The 20,076-nt window shown below is 47.2% G+C and overlaps 1 protein-coding gene across 1 annotated transcript in view; it reads right to left on the minus strand.

The window, feature by feature from the left end:
* Positions 1 to 1,050: 1,050 nt before the first annotated feature.
* PKDCC (protein kinase domain containing, cytoplasmic) overlaps positions 1,051 to 20,076 on the minus strand; it is a 45,587-nt gene continuing 26,561 nt past the window's right edge. The window contains exons 6-7 of the mRNA XM_054169133.1: positions 4,956 to 5,129; positions 1,051 to 2,274 (exon numbers count right to left, since the gene is read on the minus strand). Of these exons, the coding sequence (XP_054025108.1) occupies positions 2,189 to 2,274; positions 4,956 to 5,129 (260 nt within the window). The 3' untranslated portion in view covers positions 1,051 to 2,188. The remainder of the gene's footprint in view (positions 2,275 to 4,955; positions 5,130 to 20,076) is intronic.

Below are 20,076 nucleotides of genomic sequence, written 5' to 3' on the forward strand. Positions count from 1 at the left end.
ATGATTTATGCAGCAATTTTAAAGGAATCTGCAGTGTTTGTTTACTACCAGAGGATGATTGATGGGTTCCTAACTGCACACTGACACAATCAGTCAAGCTATTATGGCTGGGAGTTTGATAATTCCTGAGCTACAGCCATTACAGCATGTCGTCACAGCCGACTGCCAGAAGTCGTTAAGGTATCAACGACCTGAGAGAAACCGTAGTGAGAGGAGAGCTGCTGCAGAAGATGCCACTGGCAGATCACCTCTCCTGCATGGTCAGCTTGCTCTTTGGTTTTCCTGGCTCTCCTACTCTCCTTTCCTGATCCTCCTTGGTAAAGTAAATACACCATTTAGCCCAATGAACAATTCCTTCATGTTCTGCTCTCATCCTTGCCCCTTCCAAATATTAATAAACCGGTACCAGCAGAGTAGGAAAAGCTGCTTGAGAGTCCTCACAGTCACTCGCTTTGTGACAGGCAACCATGGAGACAAAGCCACCACATACCCTGGAAACATCCTTCATGGGGAGCCACTGGAACAAACTCAGTTCTTTTCTGGAGAAAATATCATAGCATCATAGTATCAGTCAGGGTTAGAAAGGATCACAAGGATCAGCTAGTTCCAACCCCCCTGCCATGGGCAGGGACACCCCACACTAGATCAGGTTGGCCAGAGCCTCATCCAGCCTGGGCTTAAACACCTCCAGGGACGGCACCCCAGCCACCTCCCTGGACAACCCATTCCAGGGCTTCACCACTCTCATGGTGAAGAATTTCCTCCTCATGTCCAGCCTGAATCTCCCCACCTCCAGCTTCACTCCATTCCCCCCAGTCCTATCACTACCTGAGATCCTGAGCAGTCCCTCCCCAGCCTTCTTGTAGGCCCCCTTCAGACACTGGAAGGCCACAATTAGGTCACCTTGGCTTCAGTTTACATAAGACATAGGCATATGATGTATTATGTAGACATATGATGTCTGTGTCTTCAGGCATTCATTTACAACACGAATTAAAACCGAGTATGAAAGAAATTGTATTTATCTTTTATTCTTTTTTTTTTTTTACAAAAATAAAACATTTGAAAAACAAAAGCACATTTTTTTTCCTGACTGTACAAACTACAAATCAGTATGACATTGGTCACTTTAGCATTTACTTTATTACTTTCACTGAAAGCAAATTCTCTAGACACACCATGCCTGTAAAATGCATTTTATAGAGTTAAGGCTACCTTTCGTTTGACATTATTAAGGTCATTTACTTCATTCACTCTAAGAATTAGCAAGCAGTGCCTTAGAAAACCAAGGATTTGGGGGTAAAAAAAACATGACTAACTGCAAGATAGTCATTAAACTAGTACTGTTCCACCAGCTGAATTGCTTTGCCAGTATGTCAGAGATGTGGCTTCCTGAACAATTCAAACTTGATTCAACAAAGCCTTAAGCACAGGCTTAATTGTAAGCATATGCTTAGGCCTATCCCTTATTCAGTAAAGCACTGGGCACTTGGCTAAGTACCCTTTCAGTGGGACTATTCATATGCTTATGTGATTTGCTAGACCTACAAAACGGCTCTTTTAAGTCAGAAATGGAACTTTATGATAATATTGGAAGCAAAATGAGAATGAGCTATCTTGCAACTCTAAACACAACCAACTCCTTCCTTTAGACAAGGGAGGCACCGGCATCACAGATTTGATAGCTTGAACACAAATGCTGATTGTCTTCAGTACTGTGTGCTGTTCTGCTTACAAAATGACACGCTCCAGTTGCTCTCTGGTGATTGTACGTGCTCAAATAAACATCAGCGCGGAGGATCCAGGCTTCCCATAGACATTAGCAACTTCCATCCCTGTACACACACGTACGGGTCAGAAACACGATGCTAACCTTGGTTAGAAAAGCCAGAGCTGCCAGATGATTTAGAACCAAAACTGTACCCTAACAGTGCATCATAGCTTGTATTTTGCCTTTTTGCTTGTTTGTTTAGGTGGGGTATTTTTAAATCACATTGTCAAAACGTTGTTTTATTGCACATTCATCCTGGTCATGCAGGTTATTTAAGTTTTGTTTGGCACTCTATAGATTAGAATGAGTAATAGTGCAATTATCTTCCAGCCACGGCTGCCTTCTACCTAACAGCTGCCTATATTTATACACAAACAGCTCTTGTCTCTCACGAGTCAAACTGAGCCACTTTATGTGTCAGTCTGTCACCTTCACATATGTTATCTTGTCAGGATCAGGCACGATATGATTTGAGGCCATCTTGAAGAAGACAAGCTGCCGACCTGTACCAAATAGGAAAAGTGGAGAGGGTGGATTAGAAGTGATGAGCAAAAGGTTGCCTACCTTAAAATATTGACATCTCATACTCTTCTTCATCTCGTGCATTCTTCAGGGAGCCCAGGACTGACCTCTTTCTTTTAACTTCAGCTGGTATAAACCTGAAATGCTTCCATCTAAAATTACTATAAATTTTCCCTGGTTTCATTATGTCTACTCCTATCTAATGATGGTCAAGATGCAGCTGTGCACAGATAAGATGGTACATGAAGGAACGGTCTGAGAAGTTTAATACAAATTTCACATGATATTTAAAAAGATAGGCTTGGGTTCAGGATTTAAATGAAGAACAGTCATTCAATTGTGCAGAATGCATGGTTCAGCCTTTGCAAAGCTGGTCAGTGAGACAGATGCAAACTCAATACTTTCTCTGACATACCTCTTGCTGATCACTGTGTAGCTCTGGGTTTTAAACAACCTAGAACAAGGTTTCTGCTCTTTGTAACAAATAGCACCTGGGTTGCAGAAGACACCTGACACATATATACATCCCATCCCAGTGGGGTTTGAATTTGGTGAGGTTTCACTTGCTGTTTTTTGTGGGAGCCACAGCAAAATATCTCCCCATGCTTACTCACATGGCCTCTTATTCACATCCCTGCCTCTTGATGAGTGTATACCATCCCATGGGCTCACATCATCATTGCCTTTCCTTGCAGTCGAGGCCACAGAGATTCTTGCCACCTCTGCCTCCCCTCAAACTCTGCCTCCCCTCAAACTCTGCTTCCCCTCAAACTCTGCCTCCCCTCTCTCTAAACTTCAGAAAGCCAAATGCTATTTCCTGCCAGCTGCCACTGTAGGGGCCTGCCATAACATTATTTTCTTAAAAAGTATCAGGTGGCAAGCAGGATGCCTCAACCACTGAGCAAATTTCCACGGTGTGCATTTCAGGGGCTCAAGCACTCACGCATCAGGAACAACACGGTAAAGGGAATAAAAACTAAGATGACTGCTACTATGTCTCATTTGCTTTTAATATTGTAACCTGAGACAGGAGCTGCTCTGAACTCCCTGCAAAGTTCCCTGTGCCCTATTAATTACTTTTTCAGTGTATTAATTAACTTCAGTAGTCTGACTATAGGTAGACAGACATGGTGACCTAGTAATCAACAGTTTGTGACAAGCAAGGTTAATATAAATTTGTTTTTCCTAGGTTCCATGGCAGCCTCTGTTCACATCTCCCAAAAGCACAAGAAATGCAGAAAGACATAGCACCTAGGTAGTGCACTGCTTAAAACACCCTGAAACACATGAAATGTCTGAAGTTGCTACTCATTTGTGATTCTTTCAGGGCCAAGGACCTGCTAGGCATGTGTGTACACACCACAACCGGCCTGCCTGCCTAGCTGGGGGGCTATATTTATATTGTACAGCTAAAGCATCCAGCTGCACACAGGGTCAGTTTTGATTCAAGGTTAAGACATGTTGTGATCACATAAGTACAGAGAGAAAGCTAAGGTTCCTAGCCTAAATAATTTACTCCATCAAAGTAAGTAAGGACTTCAATCAGTTTTCCTAAGGTATGATTAGCATCTGCCACCCTTCTTCTCAAAGACAAGAGCAGGAGAGATGACCTGACCCTAGAAGAAAATGTCAAACCAGGAAGGAAAGCAGACTGGAGACAACATGCAGCAGACACAGGATGGGAAAGGCCACACGTCCACAAGCAGCTGGCATAGACAGAAAATTCACCCTGACTTCAGTAGGGGTTTTATCTCAGGAGAAGATTACAAAAGAACATGTATTTGGGTCACTGCAGCTTACAGGGGCAAACATCCTTTCTTCCTTTACCTTTCATGGGGTGCAGGCTTGCGAGCGGCTGTAGCATTCAGCTCTTTCAACCCCTCAGCCATCTGGAGCTGCAGCTACCAGAGATTTTTAGCAGAGACTTTTAACATTTCTGTTTCTCAGATTGCTCTGAAGTTGCTTTAAATAGGCACAATTCTGATGCAGAAGCAGTGACCCAGGCACAATTCTCCACTTGATGGCAACCAGTACCAACTGCCTGCCTTCATGGGAGCCACACTGGGACCACCAGGCACACAGACCTTTTTGAAAATGTATTTTCCTTTTCAGCAAGTGTCTTCTAGTAGACAAGAAAATGAGTTGTGGTAGCAAATTGGATTTTCCCCAGGAAGCTCTGTTTCTACCTGTGTATAAACCCTTCCTTCTCATTGTCCTTTAGTTAAAGCCCTACTGCTAGAGCACAGTGGCAGGGCAGCCAGTTCTGACACGAGCCAGGAAGTCCCAGATAGACACAAGGGAAACTCTGTTTGGTTTTGTCTCAGACTCCACCAACCATATGGATTGGAAAGATTTCCTGTGCTTTAAAATAAAATTTCAGACCCTGCATTTTGGAGACCTATGGTCCATGTGCTGTAGACCTCTGGTGCCAGATCCCCTGAGTTTGTCTGCAGGTTGCTGCTCCCTTGGCAGCTGGCAAAAAGAAGCCCCACCAAAAATGAAACTGCCTCAGCCTGGGCTTCAGCAACTATCTCACTTCTACCTGTTCCCAGTGGCTCCCACAACACAGCCCAGCATGCTGCCCAAACTGTATGAAAACAATTAGGGCAGCCAGAATTCATGGCTCAGCTGCTGCTTCTGCTCTGCTGCAACCACTACTTACCTGTCCAAGTTGTTTGGTTAGTTAGGACGAAAGCTTTGCACTGGGAGTAGCTGTCACAGATCTCAATGGCTTCATTGACGTCGAACACAGAGAGGAGGCAGCCCTTATGATGGTAAGATGGCCAGCACCTGTAGTTCTCATCAGGAATAAAAGCTTCAGGCACTCTTCTGTACTCTGCAATTAACCAGTGTAAAGCAATGGTTGTGAAGGCTCCAGCAAAGTGCTTGTTTTTAACAGGCAAGGTTTATTAAACAGCTTAGGATATATGATGGAAAAGGTGATGGGTGAGACTGTGCCCGTCCCAGTTTAGTCCCAAACATATTTGTAGCTCTGCACCTTATTTTCCTTTCCCTTTCCTCCTTTCTTGTTACCTTTTTCTCCAGAGAGTGCCTGTAAATAAATGGTCTGCACAAAACCGCTTTCCCCTTCCCCACTGCGCAGTCAAGGCTTTGGTTTTATTAGGAGTTTTACAGGAAGAATGTCCCTTTGAATTAACAGCATCCACTTGAATGGACTGACTCACTGTCCTGCTTCACAGTGAGCAGGATTATCAGCGTGAGACCTGACCAGGCCTTCCCAGACCTCCCTCTCCCTCAGAAGAGCATGCCATTTTCCTCCCGCTCCTTTAGAGAAGGGGAAAAAGGCAGGCTTTTAATTAAGCAAACTTTTTTTGCTTGCTCAGATTAGCACAAAAGGGGAGTCACTTGATGGGCCTCCAAAGAGAAGGAGAAGAGGGAAAAAAAAAGAAGCAGGAGCATGTCAGCATGGTCCTCACCCAGTGCCCTCACACTGCCCTGCCAATTACTCCCCTCCCTTGGCTGCCCTTCAGTCTCACTTGCCTTTATGAGCTGCCTCTTGCTCTGTGCTCACAGCTCCTATCACTTTCTCAGCTGCTGACAGGGGTTTCTCTACTGAACGCATCAGCAAATTCAACTACCCATTTACAAACATTTCTATTCAGCATCCAGATACACAAATGGGTGATCCCAGGCCCATCTCTTCCCTTTGCATCCTACTCAAAAAGAACCACCAGTAACATTTTATACTTTTCTTTGCATCTATTATGGAAACCAGGGCTGCTGGCTCTGACTAACAGCCTGTTCTTAAGTCACTTTGGTTCAGGCATTTTCTGCCTGACATTGCAGATTCAGCCTACTAATATTTCAGGCAGCACATTGCAGGAGCACCTGCAAAGGTAAGTGTGTCTGCTACTCTAAACTTCTGGCACTTCAGCTGGGAAAAAAACTACATACCCACAAGTGCTCATTCACAGTGAAACAGTGGCAAGCAAATGCAGTAAATGCCTTTTTTTTTAAGCCTGGCTCATTAAAAGCATTGTAAGAAACATTCACAAACAAGAAGCAAAATCAGAGGTGATCATGCCCTGCTTAAATGACGGGAAAAAAGCTTCCATTAATTCAGAAACTCAGACTCACACAAAGACATGACCCCAGAATATAGCAATGCAGTTTTATACTGTCATGTCTCCATCAAAAATACATATGTTTCCTCTGAAGAAAAGTGGCAGCACAAATCATAGAATCATAGAATCAATAAGGTTGGAAAAGACCTCAAAGATCATCAAGTCCAACCTGTCACCCAACACCTCCTGACTACTAAACCATGGCACCAGGTGCCACGTCCAATCCCTTTTTGAACACCTCCAGGGATGGTGACTCCACCACCTCCCTGGGCAGCACATTCCAATGGGCAATTACTCTTTCTGTGAAGAACTTTCTCCTCACCTCCAGCCTAAACTTCCCCTGGCACAGCTTGAGACTGTGTCCTCTTGTTCTGGTGCTGGTTGCCTGGGAGAAGAGACCAACCCCCTCCTGGCTACAACCTCCCTTCAGGTAGTTAAAGACAGCAAGAAGATCTCCCCTGAGCCTCCTCTTCTCCAGGCTAAGCAACCCCAGCTCCCTCAGCCTCTCCTCACAGGGCTGTGCTCAAGGCCTCTCCCCAGCCTCATTGCCCTTCTCTGGACACGTTCAAGAGTCTCAATGTCCTTCTTCAATTGAGGGGCCCAGAACTGAACACAGTACTCAAGGTGTGGCCTAACCAGTGCTGAGTCCAGGTGAGAATGGCTTCCCTGCTCCTGCTGGCCACACTGTTCCTGATGCAGGCCAGGATGCCATTGGCCTTCCTGGCCACCTGGGCTGGATAGGTCAAGTCCCTTTGTTTTGAATTTCTGGCTCAACTGTAAAGTGTAACAACAACTGAACGTAACTGAATGATATTCTCCCATCTCTGTATGGTAACTGCTCAGTATTGATTTGTACCTCACAGCCAAGGTCAGTAAAATGATGTGTGCAAATGAAATGCAAAAAAATCCATTCACCACTGTCAGCACCTTATACCAGCATCACCACTATCGCTATGGGGTGTGTGCCACACTGTCCAGGACAGAAAACGTGATGACTACTCACAACTTTTCTTCACACTGCTTCAAGAAGCACCACCTAATGCCACGCTGTGCCAAGCCCCACCACACATTTGCTGCAGCAGATGAAGCCTCTGCCCGATTCTCCACGTCAGCAGGGAGCCAGCCCTTTCGGAGGGTGTGGTTGGAGCCCGTCAGGCGCAGTGCCAGGGCTGGGAGGGAGCTGCAGCATCTCTTGGCATGCCATCAGGATGCCAGGCAGCGCAGTCCCACTTTACATCAATGTATTTTATCCATGCCGGCAGGAACTCAACTGGAAGACAATTATTTTGAACTGCTGCTCAAGTTTTAAGCTCTTCTGCACACAGATATGCCCCATTAATACACCTGCAGAGCTTTCTCCTCAGCATTGTTCCCAGTGCAGCTGTCAGGAGTTAGGCTCCCAGCTGACGTAAGCAGATTTCAGAAGAGCAGCAGTGATTTATGTGACCTGAAGCTCTGCCAGTCAGGAGATACTGTTCTCCTGCTTCACTGACTGCTTCAAAGTGATTGACCATGGTAAATCATTTGAGCAGCTTGGACAAATGAATCGATGGAGATGGGTCAGCAACAACTGCAATGACGATGGAGAGGTCCTGGCTTGTGGATGCAAGAAATGATGGAAACCTCCATGCCATCGGTGGTACCATCATGCAGCAGAGCCCTGTGACTGTCCCTGCTCTCCTTGCTGCTCCCACTCCCTGACAGTTCCTACATGAGAAAAGCTACCACCTCTGCAGTGACTCACAGGAACAGGGTAGTGTCACAGGTACACAGCATTGAGAGCATTTTTCTTGACTGAGAATGATTAAGTGGCATTCAGGTGAAAATACAGCCACTAGAGTCTAGGTGAAAGCATCCACAGAATAAACACAGGCTCCACAATGGCAGCTTCTAGCAGCTCTCCTGAGCTGGCACAGACTGATGAATGCCTGCAGTTTGGGGATCTCCACTTCTACACAGGCTGTCTGCAGGGAGGTGAGTAGGATGCAGCAAACAGGAAGGGCAGGGAGGCACCTCTCCCTGCTTGCATGACAGACAGCAGCGATGGCTGCCTGGGGCCACCTTCCCCAAGAAGCATCCCAATGGGAAGGCAGCCACAAAGAGCAGAGAGCAGGAAATGTAATGGCCCTGCACTCTGGCTCACACTCCCCAACCAGCCAGGTGCTCCTGCCACCCTAAGAAGCCAACACAGGATGTGCTCTTAAACTCTTACAGGCAGAACTGCTCAGAAACTCATTGCAACGCCAACTGGTCAGAGGAAATCACATTTCTCTCCAAAACTTACTTATCCAAGCATGGCAGCTGCCTTCCTCATTTGCATGGTGAAGGCAAATATCCCTGGAATCTCTTGTTTACACAGAGATGAATTAGAGAGCTGACCTCTTAGCCCTTATTTGTACCAGTTGTGAAGAAATGCACTTGTCTAACATGAACTAGAAGGACACTCCTGAGGGATGCCCCTCCATTGAGATGTGTCCCAGCAATGACATTAGCCCCAGCCCTCACACAAGCTGGGCTTCCCTACACCTTTAAGTAAACATCTTTGTCACTACACTGCAGTTACTTGCTCAATTAAGCAATACTCCATTCGTTTAAGGACAGCTTCAGCTCAGGTTTTTGTCCTGCCAAGACCTGCAACTTGCTTAAATGGAGCCGGTGGAATTTGAAGGCTCACGGCAGTAAATCACATCATAAAAAGGTCAAAGTTCTGGTTGATTTCCAGACTAATGGTGTTTAAAACCAATAAATACTTGCCTAATACTATAAATGCAGCCATAAATTTACACTTCTGTGTACATATGCGTAACTTGACACAGAGGACATAAAGACTATCAAGGTAATGGCAAGGAATAGATCAGAGAAATCCAAGAGGCTCCTACCAGTATCATGACACAAAAAGCATCCTTTGTGAGGACTGAAACAAACAAAAGCAGTAAGCCAGATCTTTATGTCACCTATGACAGATTACCATATGGCAGCTGATTCCCTGCTCACAGCTCTGCAAATAAATACTGTGAGGAGACATTTTTCCTGCTCTGCAAACATTTTAAAACTTCAGGACATTCTGCTGTGCTGAAGGTGGGCAAGCCTCGAAAGGTTTTCTTTTGTGATGTTTTCAATAGTTTTACAAGGTTTTCACAAGTTTGCTCTGTCCAATCAATATATACTGTATCTATCAGGCCAAAATTCTCTTACAAGGTTCTTGTGATGTCAGCCAGCCCCTGCCAGTGATATCCAAACCAAGCACCTTTTCTTGATAGTTAAGAGAGGTATCTTTAAAAGCAAGCTGCAGCATCGCTGAGCAGTGCAACAGCTGTAAAAGAATGCAAATTCTTTACAATTTTACTCTGCTTTTTTGCCACCAAAAAGCACCTGCATTGTCCCAAAGCCCACTACAATCTATAAACACTCTCATTTTCACTGTACTAGACTGAAACATATAAATAACCCCACAAGTATATCATAAACTATGTGAAACTGCCTGTGGTTTCCCCCTTTTAGCTTGTTTGAATCACCCTAAATCTGACTTTAATCAGTCCTAATGACCATTTATTTCAGCCACAGCAGTCAGATTGCATTTTTACTACCAGCTACAGCTACTTGTTGGACATTTGCCCAGCTCTCTTTTCTAGTTGTCACCTGCCAATACACCATGAGTCCCTGACATAGATGTTCATTCATTCTCCAGAGAGGAACCATGTTGCTTCTTTTCCTCTCTCCTCTTTTCCTCCACTCTCAAGAGGAACACTGGCAGCAAACTCTGGATTTGCTTTTAATTGCTTTGCTTACAAGAAAAGTAGAAAGACACAGATCTTGCCAATCTCAGCCAAAAAAAAAGGGTACTGAGCAGTGCTTTGCTCTACAAGCAGTCCCCACTGATTCCCAGGGAGCTTATGGAGAACAGAGGTGGGTGTTAAATAGAAAATGCTACACTTAAGTTTTTGTTAAGCTTCATTTTATGCTGAAATTTTCATTCATGCTTCAGTATCATGACAACAAGCCTCACAGAGCTGTCTGCATCGTGCCACAGAAAGCTATTTTTTGGTAAGTCTGAGAAAAATGACACAGGAGGCATATTCTGTGTGTCTCTGCTTTCAATCATTTCTGATTAATCCCAACTGTTTGGAAGGACAGACAGGCCTGGCAGGACATGGGTTTGCCATCAGACTGGGAGATAGTCCTGCTTCACTGGTGAGTATTTCCATCCTTTGGCTGCTCCTGCGTGTGGGCTGGAAGGAAAGTCAGCCTTGCCTCTTTTTATATGCTTCTATTGTGCTTACAGTGAAGCCATATTTCAATCGGTATGCAGGCTGTCACCCAAGCACAAATAAATAAGGAGAAGAACTACATGTTCCCTTACATTTTATTCCTGTTAACATGACACAGCTGGAGTGCTTTTCCTGCCCCATGCCCCACATCCCAAGGCTGCTCACTGGGCTGTGGCGCTGCTCTGCACCCATGGCCATCACTGCAGTGTACAATGATTTACTGAAGGCAACTAGCCCAGTTCCTTGTAAGATCCTTGTCAGCTGGCCCACTTACTCATAGAAACAATGAAGCTGATGATGGATGAGCTAAAAGGTGTCCCGGGTCATGGGTATGTGTGTGTGTGTGTGTGTGCATGGTGGTATTTATCCTTACAGATAGATACCTACAGGATTGGTAAAAGATATTTGGTGTCTCCTTTAAAGTTCTTGAAAGGAGCTGAGGACCCAGCCCATAAGCAGAAAGCATTTTGCTGTACTCTGCCAAGTTGGACATGGAGAAATTTAGCAATATTAGAACATGTTGCTCAGTGAACAAGGTTTGTGCTCTGCACAGTGATGGAGATACCTGTGAGCAACAGCTAACAGGTCACAATACAGCTATACAGCCCCACCGTATTTCCAGTACCATATGGGTCCAAAGCAACCTGCTCCTGTATTCCCCTGTCTACTGGGATTGTCTGACCACTGATGTGAAAGCCCTCTCTGCAAAGCAGGGCATAGGGGAAAACTTTCTGCCTGTGCTTGCAGCCCTGTGCACCTTTCCTTCTCAGGTGGCCACCAGGCAGGACTCATGTCCCTGGGAAAGAAAACGCTAGGCACACAAGTGCCAGATAAAGCAGGAATCTGGGCTGCAAGGACTGGACTGGCTCAACAACAGAGTTCAGAGGGTTGTCATCAGTGGCACAGAATCAATTTGGAGGCCTGTAGCCAGTGGTGCTCCCCAGGGATCAGTACTAGGTGCAGTTTTGTTCAGTATCTTTATCAACAACCTGGATGAGGGCAGTGAGAGTACCCTCAGCAAGTTCCTGATGATACAAAACTGGGGGGTGGCTGACACCTGACAGGCTGTTCAGCCATCCAACGAGATCTGGACAGGATTGAGAGCTGGGTGCAGGCAAACCTCATGAAGTTCAATGAGGACAAGTGCAGGGTCCTGCATCTGGGGAGGAATAACAACAGGCACCAGTACAGGTTAGGGACTGCTCTGCTGGAGAGCAGCTCCACAGAGGAAGACCTTGGAGTCCTAGTGGACAGCAAGTTCTCCATGGGACAGCAATGTGCCCTTGTGGCCAAGAGAGCCAATGGTATCCTGGGGTGCATCAAGAAAGTGTGTCCAGCAGGGCTAGGGAGGTTCTTCTACCCCTCTGCTCTGCCCTGGTGAGACCACACCTGCAATACTGTGTCTGGTTTTGGGCTACCCAGTTCAAGAGAGACAGAGACCTGCTGGAGAGAATCCAGCGGAAAGCCACAAGGATGATTAGGGGATTTGAGCATCTCCCCTGTGAAGAGAGACTGAGAGCCCTGGGGCTGTTTAGTCTTGAGAAGACTGAGAGGGGATCTATAAATATCTGAGGGGTGGGCATCAAGTGGAGGGGGCCAAGTTTCTGGTGGTGCACATGAGACAAGGAACAATGGGTACAAGAGCTTGAACACAGAAGATTTCACCTCAACATGAGGAGAAACTTCTTTACAGAGAGGGTGACAGAGGCTGCCCAGAGAGGTTGTGGAGTCTCCTTCTCTGGACACATTCAAAACCTGCTTCGATGCATTCCTGTGCGAACTACCCTGGGTGATGCTGCTTTGGCAGGGCAGTTGGGCTGGGTGACTGCAGTATCACAGTATCACAGTATCACTAAGGTTGGAAGAGACCTCAAGGATCATCAAGTCCAACCTGTCCCAACAGACCTCACGACTAGACCATGGCACCAAGTGCCACGTCCAATCCCCTCTTGAACCCCTCCAGGGACGGTGACTCCACCACCTCCCTGGGCAGCACATTCCAATGACGAACGACTCGCTCAGTGAAGAACTTTCTCCTCACCTCGAGTCTAAACCTCCCCTGGTGCAGCTTGAGACTGTGTCCTCTTGTTCTGGTGCTGGTTGCCTGGGAGAAGAGACCAACCCCTTCCTGGTTATAACCACCTTTCAGGTAGTTGTAGAGGGCAACGAGGTCACCCATGAGCCTCCTCTTCTCCAGACTAAGCAACCCCAGCAACCTCAGCCTCTCCTCACAGGGCTGTGCTCAAGGCCTCTCCCCAGCCTTGTTGCCCTTCTCTGGACACATTCAAGTGTCTCAATGGCCTTCCTAAACTGAGGTGCCCAGAACTGGACACAGGACTCAAGGTGTGGCCTAACCAATGCAGAGTACAGGGGCACAATGACCTCCCTGCTCCTGCTGGCCACACTATTCCTGATGCAGGCCAGGATGCCATTGGCCTTCTTGGCCACCTGGGCACACTGCTGGCTCATGTTCAGCCTACTATCAACCACTGCCCCCAGGTCCCTTTCTGCCTGGCTGCTCTCCAGCCACTCTGACCCCAGCCTGTAGCTCTGCATGGGGTGGTTGTGGGCAATGTGCAGAACCTGGCACTTGGATGTGTTCAATCTGATGCCCTTAGACTCTGCCCATCTGTCCAGCCTGTCAAGGTCCCTCTGCAGAGCCTTTCTACCCTCTAACTGACCAACATCTGCTCCTAACTTGGTGTCATCTGCAAACTTGCTGATGACTGACTCAATGCCCTCATCCAGATCATCATCAGTGAAGATGTTAGAGAGGATGGGGCCCAGCACTGATCCCTGGGGCACACCACTAGTGCCTGGCTGCCAGCTGGCTGTGGCACCATTCACCACCACTCTCTGGGCTCAGCCTCCAGCCAGTTCCTAACCCAGCACAGAGTGCTGCTGTCCAAGCCACGAGCTGACAGCTTAGACAGCAGTTTGCTGTGGGGGACGGTGTCAAAGGCCTTGCTGAAGTCCAGGTAGACCACATCCACAGGCCTCCCCGCGTCCACCAGATGGGTCACCTGATCATAGAAGGAGATCAGGTTGGAGAGGCAGGACCTGCCCTTCCTAAATCCATGTTGGCTGGACCTGAGCCCTTGGCCATCCTTCAGGTGCAGTTATTGCCCCCAGGATAATCTGCTCCATCACTTTCCCTGGCACTGAGGTCAGGCTGACTGGCCTGGAGTTTCCAGGTTCCTCCATCCGACCCTTCTTGTGGATAGAGACCACATTGGCCAGTTTCCAGTCATCTGGGACCTCTCCAGTGAGCCAGGACTGGAGGAGAATGATGGAGAGTGGCTTGGCAGCTCATCTGCCAGCTCTCTCAGCACCCTGGGATGGATCCCATCCGGTCCCATGGACTTGTGGGTGTCCAAGTGGCTCAGCAGGTCCCAAATTAATTCCTCATGGATTTCCAGGGCATTACACTGCTCCCCGACCCTATTACCCAGCTCAGGAGGCCACTCGTCCTGAACTCCTGCCTTGCTGTTAAACATTGAGGCAAAGAAGGTGTTCAGGACCTCAGCCTTTTCCTCGTCATCAGTCACCGTGTTCCCCTCCAGGTCCAGTAAGGAGTGCAGGTTCTTCTTGCCCTTCTTTTTAGTGTTAATGTCTTTGTAACAATGCTTTTTGTTGTCTCTCACAGAGGTGTTCAGCTTCAGTTCCAACTGGGCCTTTGCCTCTCTGATTTTATTCCTACATAATCTAACCACTTCCTTGAACACACCTGGAGAAGCCTTCCCCTCCTTCCAAAGGTGACACAGCCTCTTTTTTCCCCTTCAATCCTCCAGGAGCTGCTTGCTCATCCAGGCCCAGAGCCTTCCCCTGGGCTCATCTTTCGGCACATGGGCACTGCCAGTTCCTGTGCCTTCAAGAGCTCCTGTTTGAAGCAGCTCCAACCCTCCTGGACCCCTCGGTTCATGAGGGTTGGTACCCAGGGAACTTTGCAAATAAGTTTCTTAAAGAGGCTGAAGTTTGCCCTCCTGCAGTCCAAGGTGAAGGTTCTGTTGGTGCTCCTCCCTATCTCCCTGCAGATTGAAAACTTCACTATCTCGTGGTCACTGCACCCTAGGCAGCCTCCCACGGTCACATCTCCCACCAGCCCTTCCCTATTGGAGAGTAGCAAGTCAAGAAGAGCCTGTCCCCTGGTAGGCTCGCTTAACAGCTGTGTCAGGAAGCTGTCCTCTATTCACTCCAGGAATCTTCTGGACTGTCTCCTCTCTGCTGAATTAAGTTCCCAGCATATATCTGGCAGGTTGAAGTCGCCCACAAGGACAAGATCTGATGATCTTGAGACAGCCTCCAGTTGTTTGTAGAATCATTCGTCAGCCTCCTCATCCTGGTTGGGTGATCTATAACAGACTCCAACCAGGACGTCAGATTTGTTGGGCTGCCCTCTGATTCTAACCCACAGGCTCTCAGTTCCCTCATCTTCCACCTCAGGTTCTGTGGCAGAAAGTGTCTCCCTAACATACAAGGCCACCCCTCCTCCTCTTCTCCCTCACCTGTCCCTCCTAAAGAGCCTGTAACCCCCCAGTGCAGCACTCCAATCGTGCCTGTTGTCCCACCATGTTTCTGAGATGGCAACTATATCATAGTCACCCTGGTGGACCAGGACCTCCAGCTCCTCTTGCTTATTGCCCAGGCTGCCTGCATTGGTGTACCTGCACTGCAGCTGGGCTCCCCACCTCTCGACTGACCCTACCTTGTGCCCTACTCTTTCCTCTGCAGAGGGACCGATATCCTCACCCACCTCCTTCAGACCTAGTTTAAAGCCCTCCTAATGAGCCCTGCCAACTCTAGCGCTAGGACTCTCTTACCCCTTCTAGATAACTGCACCCCATCAGGACCCAGCAGGTCAGGTGCTGTAAAAGTTGCCCCATGATCAAAGAAGCCAAAGTTCCTCCGCTGGCAGCATCCCCTGAGCCAATTGTTGATGGTGTGGGTTCTGTTCCTCTCAGTGTCCTCCCCTGCCACTGAGGGAACTGAGCAGAACACCACTTGAGCTCCTGCCCCATCAATCAATTGCCCAAGGGCCCTGAACTCCTTCTTAATTGCCCTGGTGCCCTTCCTGTCGATCTCATCACTCCCAGCCTGTATTACCAGCAGAGGGTAATAGTCAGAGGGACTGATGAGCTTGGGGATTCCCCTTGCAATGTCCCTTACCCGCGCCCCGGGTAGGGAGCAGACCACCCTGTGGGATGGGTCGGGACGACATATGGGTCCCTCAGCACCCCCCAGGAGAGAGTCCCCAACAACTATAACCCTTCTCTTTTTCTTTGTGGAGCTGGTCGTTATAGCTGGTGGGGACCGCTTGGCCTTGATCTCCCCTCTGGATGGCTGCTCCTCAGCCCTCTCATCCCCACTGCCCTCGGCCTGCAGGGCCTCATACTTAATATGCAAGGGCAGCAGAGGAGGAGGAGAGGGCCGGGGTGGATTTCTCTTGCCACCCTTGGCATGATCTCTGGAGGTCCCTTCCAACCTCTAATGTACGGTGACACTGTGACTGCAGTGTGCTCCCAACTGAGCCTTCAAGGCCATCAGCAGCATACTTTTGGCCCTGGCACTGCAGCCTGCCATAGGATATACAAACAGCTTCAATATTGCAGCAACCTTGCAGAATCTCTCTCACATGGAGCTGTGCATGAATACACACACCCCTGCCCCCCAACTCGACTTCAATGATTCTGGGGGGGATTTGCAGTTTCCTAAGGAGGTTGCTATAGTGACTCTGCAAAATATTTTTTTCAGAGCAGTGTTGCACTGTGAATGTTTACATGCAGCATAATCCTGCCAAGTTGTCTTAAGACAAAGGAAAACACAGAGCCTTTGCTTTACCTCCCACCTCCCAGCCTTTTTAGCATTGAGAATGTACTTTTAACTAACAACAGCAGCTAATTGTGCCTTTCTGTGGGCCTGCACACCCTCAGGACTAATAATGGGTCATCTATTAGCTTTAATGAATAACAAAGCTATCTGATTTACTAGCATTAGGTGATTTGATGCATTCTGAGTAAACTCTGAATTAACTGAAGGGCCAGAGCTTAGCTCAAGGGCCAGGCACCCCGTTGGTACAAACCAGCATCACTTGCTTGAAGCAATAAAAATGTTGATACTGGGGCACAACTTTACTGATTAATTAACATCAGTAAATTTTTTAACAGCCTTCTTAATCTGGACAATGAATGGAATGATTTAATCATTTTTAGATAACATGTGTCAGAAGACAGACATGAATCCTGTTTTAATGCACATTCTTCTGGATTCCAGCAAGAGAGAGCAACAGTCAAAGAGACATAAAAGTTATTTGTTTGTGGTGTTGTTTTAAACACTGTAATGTTCCTACATCAACTTTAACAGTAGTGTGATTTATGATTAGAGAACACATACATAGCTATCAAATGTCTCGCACACCTCTGCTCTGTTCCTAAGATACTGAAGCAAAGTCCAGAGCTTAATATAATTTACAGCACTATAAAACCTTTTACAACTGAAGCCCAGTGAAAGCTTAATATCCAAGACCTTCTGTAATATGACTGTAGTCTTGTTAAACTTTATTCATGGGAACACTGGGGTTGACAAGAACTTTCTTCATGTCACTTCCCTACTGATTATCAGTATCACCTTTCTCACTTCATGGTATTCATAGGAGGAGGTCTTCCTTTCAAAAACACGGGTTCAGATAGATAACAGTCTCTTTCCTCGCAGTTTATGTTCTAACTACAGCCCTGGATCAGGATATCTCCTTTCTTAATACAAATTTACAATGCTCTGTACATGACAATCGAAAACGCAAAGCATTCATTCCTAAGAGAAGCCCTGAAGCACCATTACCTGAACCTTCTGTAGTTTCTTTCCACCCCCTGCTCCACCCCCCCATCCCCCCCTGTGCAAGGGGAAAAAAAAAAGACATTCTTGCAGTACTTGAATTTTTTCCTGGCCAAGCTGTCAGCCCCTGGCTTGGACAGCAGCATTTTGCACTGGATTAGGAACTGGCTGGAGGGCCAAGCACAGAGAGTGGTGGTGAATGGTGCCACAGCCAGCTGGCAGCCAGGCACCAGTGGTGTGCCCCAGGGATCAGTGCTGGGCCCCAGCCTGTTCAGTATCTTTACTGATGATCTGGATGAGGGCATTGAGTCCATCATCAGTAGATTTGCAGATGACACCAAGCTGGGGGCAGGAGTTGATCTGTTAGAGGGTAGAAGAGCTCTACAGAGGGACCTTGACAGGCTGGACAGATGGGCAGAGTCTAAGGGCATGAGATTGAACACATCCAAGTGCCAGGTTCTACACATTGGCCACAACAACCCCATGCAGAGCTACAGGCTGGGGTCAGAGTGGCTGGAGAGCAGCCAGGCAGAAAGGGACCTGGGGGCAGTGGTTGATAGTAGGCTGAACATGAGCCAGCAGTGTGCCCAGGTGGCCAAGAAGGCCAATGGCATCCTGGCCTGCATCAGGAACAGTGTGGCCAGCAGGAGGAGGGAAGTCATTCTGCGTCTGTACTCAGCACTGGTTAGGCCACACCTGGAGTCCTGTGTCCAGTTCTGGGCTCCTCCATTTAAGAAGGATATTGAGAGACTTGAAGGTGTCCAGAGAAGGGCAACAAAGCTGGGGAGGGGTCTGGAGCACAGTCCTGTGAGGAGAGGCTGAGGGAGCTGGGGTTGCTTAGCCTGGAGAAGAGGAGGCTCAGGGGAGACCTTCTTGCGCTCTACAGCTACCTGAAGGGAGGTTGTAGCCAGGTGAGGGCTGGTCTCTTCTCCCAGGCAACCAGCACCAGAACAAGAGGACACAGTCTCAAGCTGTGCCAGGGTATGTTTAGGCTGGAGGTTAGGAAGACATTCTTCCCAGCAAGAGAGATTGGCCATTGGGATGTGCTGCCCAGGGAGGTGGTGGAGTCACCATCACTGGAGATGTTTAAGAAGTGACTAGGATGAGGCACTTGGTGCCATGGTTGAGTTGATTAGATGGTGTTGGGGGATAGGTTGGACTAACTACCATTGAATTTTCATTTTTCTCCAGTTCTGCTTTTAGGATCTCAAAACAGATCACACACCAGTAAGGCCTTATTTTGTCACTACCCTTTAGATGGCAGAGCAGACTGGCATCACTAACTCCTGCAATTTCTACTGTTTGAGAGTGAAAACCCTGGAAGCCAGTCACATTGTGACATTTCCAACACCTGGTGGAAAATCAATGCCAACCTCTGCCTGCCCAGTCTTGGCACAACAGCATAAGAATGCAAAGGTCTGATTAACTCTGATTAACTCTAAGCCTGAGAACCAAACCATATCTTAACCTTGTACTGGGCTGGAAAACACTCTCCTTGAACTTTGTTTCAGAGCAAGGCAGCAAAGGTTTAATAAAACCCCTGCAATCTGAAAAATGTTTGTTCTTTCCTTTCCGAGAGTAACACAATGTCTTCCAAGTCCCCAAAAAGGGCTAAAGCAGGACCTCGGCTGCCAGTCTGGGTAAGTATCATAGCTGTCCCTTCTCATCCATCTCCTGCTCTAACTGCCCACCAAGAGTTATACAAAATGCTCTGCTCAGCTGTTTAGCCCTGGTTTTAGAGGTCAGGGTATCAGCTCAGAGAGGATGTCTTGGAAGAGGTTGAACACTTGGACACCAGTCCCTTTCAGCACCACTGTCACCTTCTCCTGCAACTTCACTGTACCACAGAAGAATTTCTCATTCTGTTACCTCTGGGTAATTTCTAATTAGCAGTTTCTAATTCCATACTCTCTGGACTGAGAACATTAGAAATTAATATCACCATGGTATTACCAATCAAATTCCAGTTGGGGAGGGCATATGTTTGGAGTGAAAGTAATATGAATGGATAGTCAGGAGGATTTTCACCCACACAATGAGGCTTCTTCATACTTTTCTGGCAATGAAAGACACTTAAAACAGAAATAAATGACAACTCCTTTTCTATTTGAATACAGCAGCCTTAGAACAAACAAGAAACAGGCCTGCACATCTTGAAGGGATGGCAGCTAAGTCAGAAAACACATCTCATCTAAGTGTAATTTCCACTAAGATATGCAGTTCCTCATGCTTGACATTGGTTGAGGTCATTCTCTTATCAAAGAATTCAATATTGCACTCATAGTCCTCACTGGAGACTGCCAACCATGCTTCACAAAGGATCTACCTACAGATTTTCAACATCTTTGCACATGCTGTTAAGTGCCTGACTCTGAGTGGCGTCCTACAAATCAAAAAGGCACATAAGGGTGTTACTAACCATGCACATGGGTAGTGGATGCTGCATTATATTATCCAGGACTCTACAGAATTAAACTAACACAAAAACATGTAACTATTACAGTAGCCAAATACACCTGGAGCTCAGCTCCATATTAGTAGAAACCTGGGCTGTTACATTTAGTATTGCTCTTCTGAGCTTCCCTCCCTGAGATTCTTTACA

This window comes from Dryobates pubescens, chromosome 2, assembly GCF_014839835.1.
Source record: "Dryobates pubescens isolate bDryPub1 chromosome 2, bDryPub1.pri, whole genome shotgun sequence".
NCBI classification, from domain to species: Eukaryota; Metazoa; Chordata; class Aves; order Piciformes; family Picidae; genus Dryobates; species Dryobates pubescens.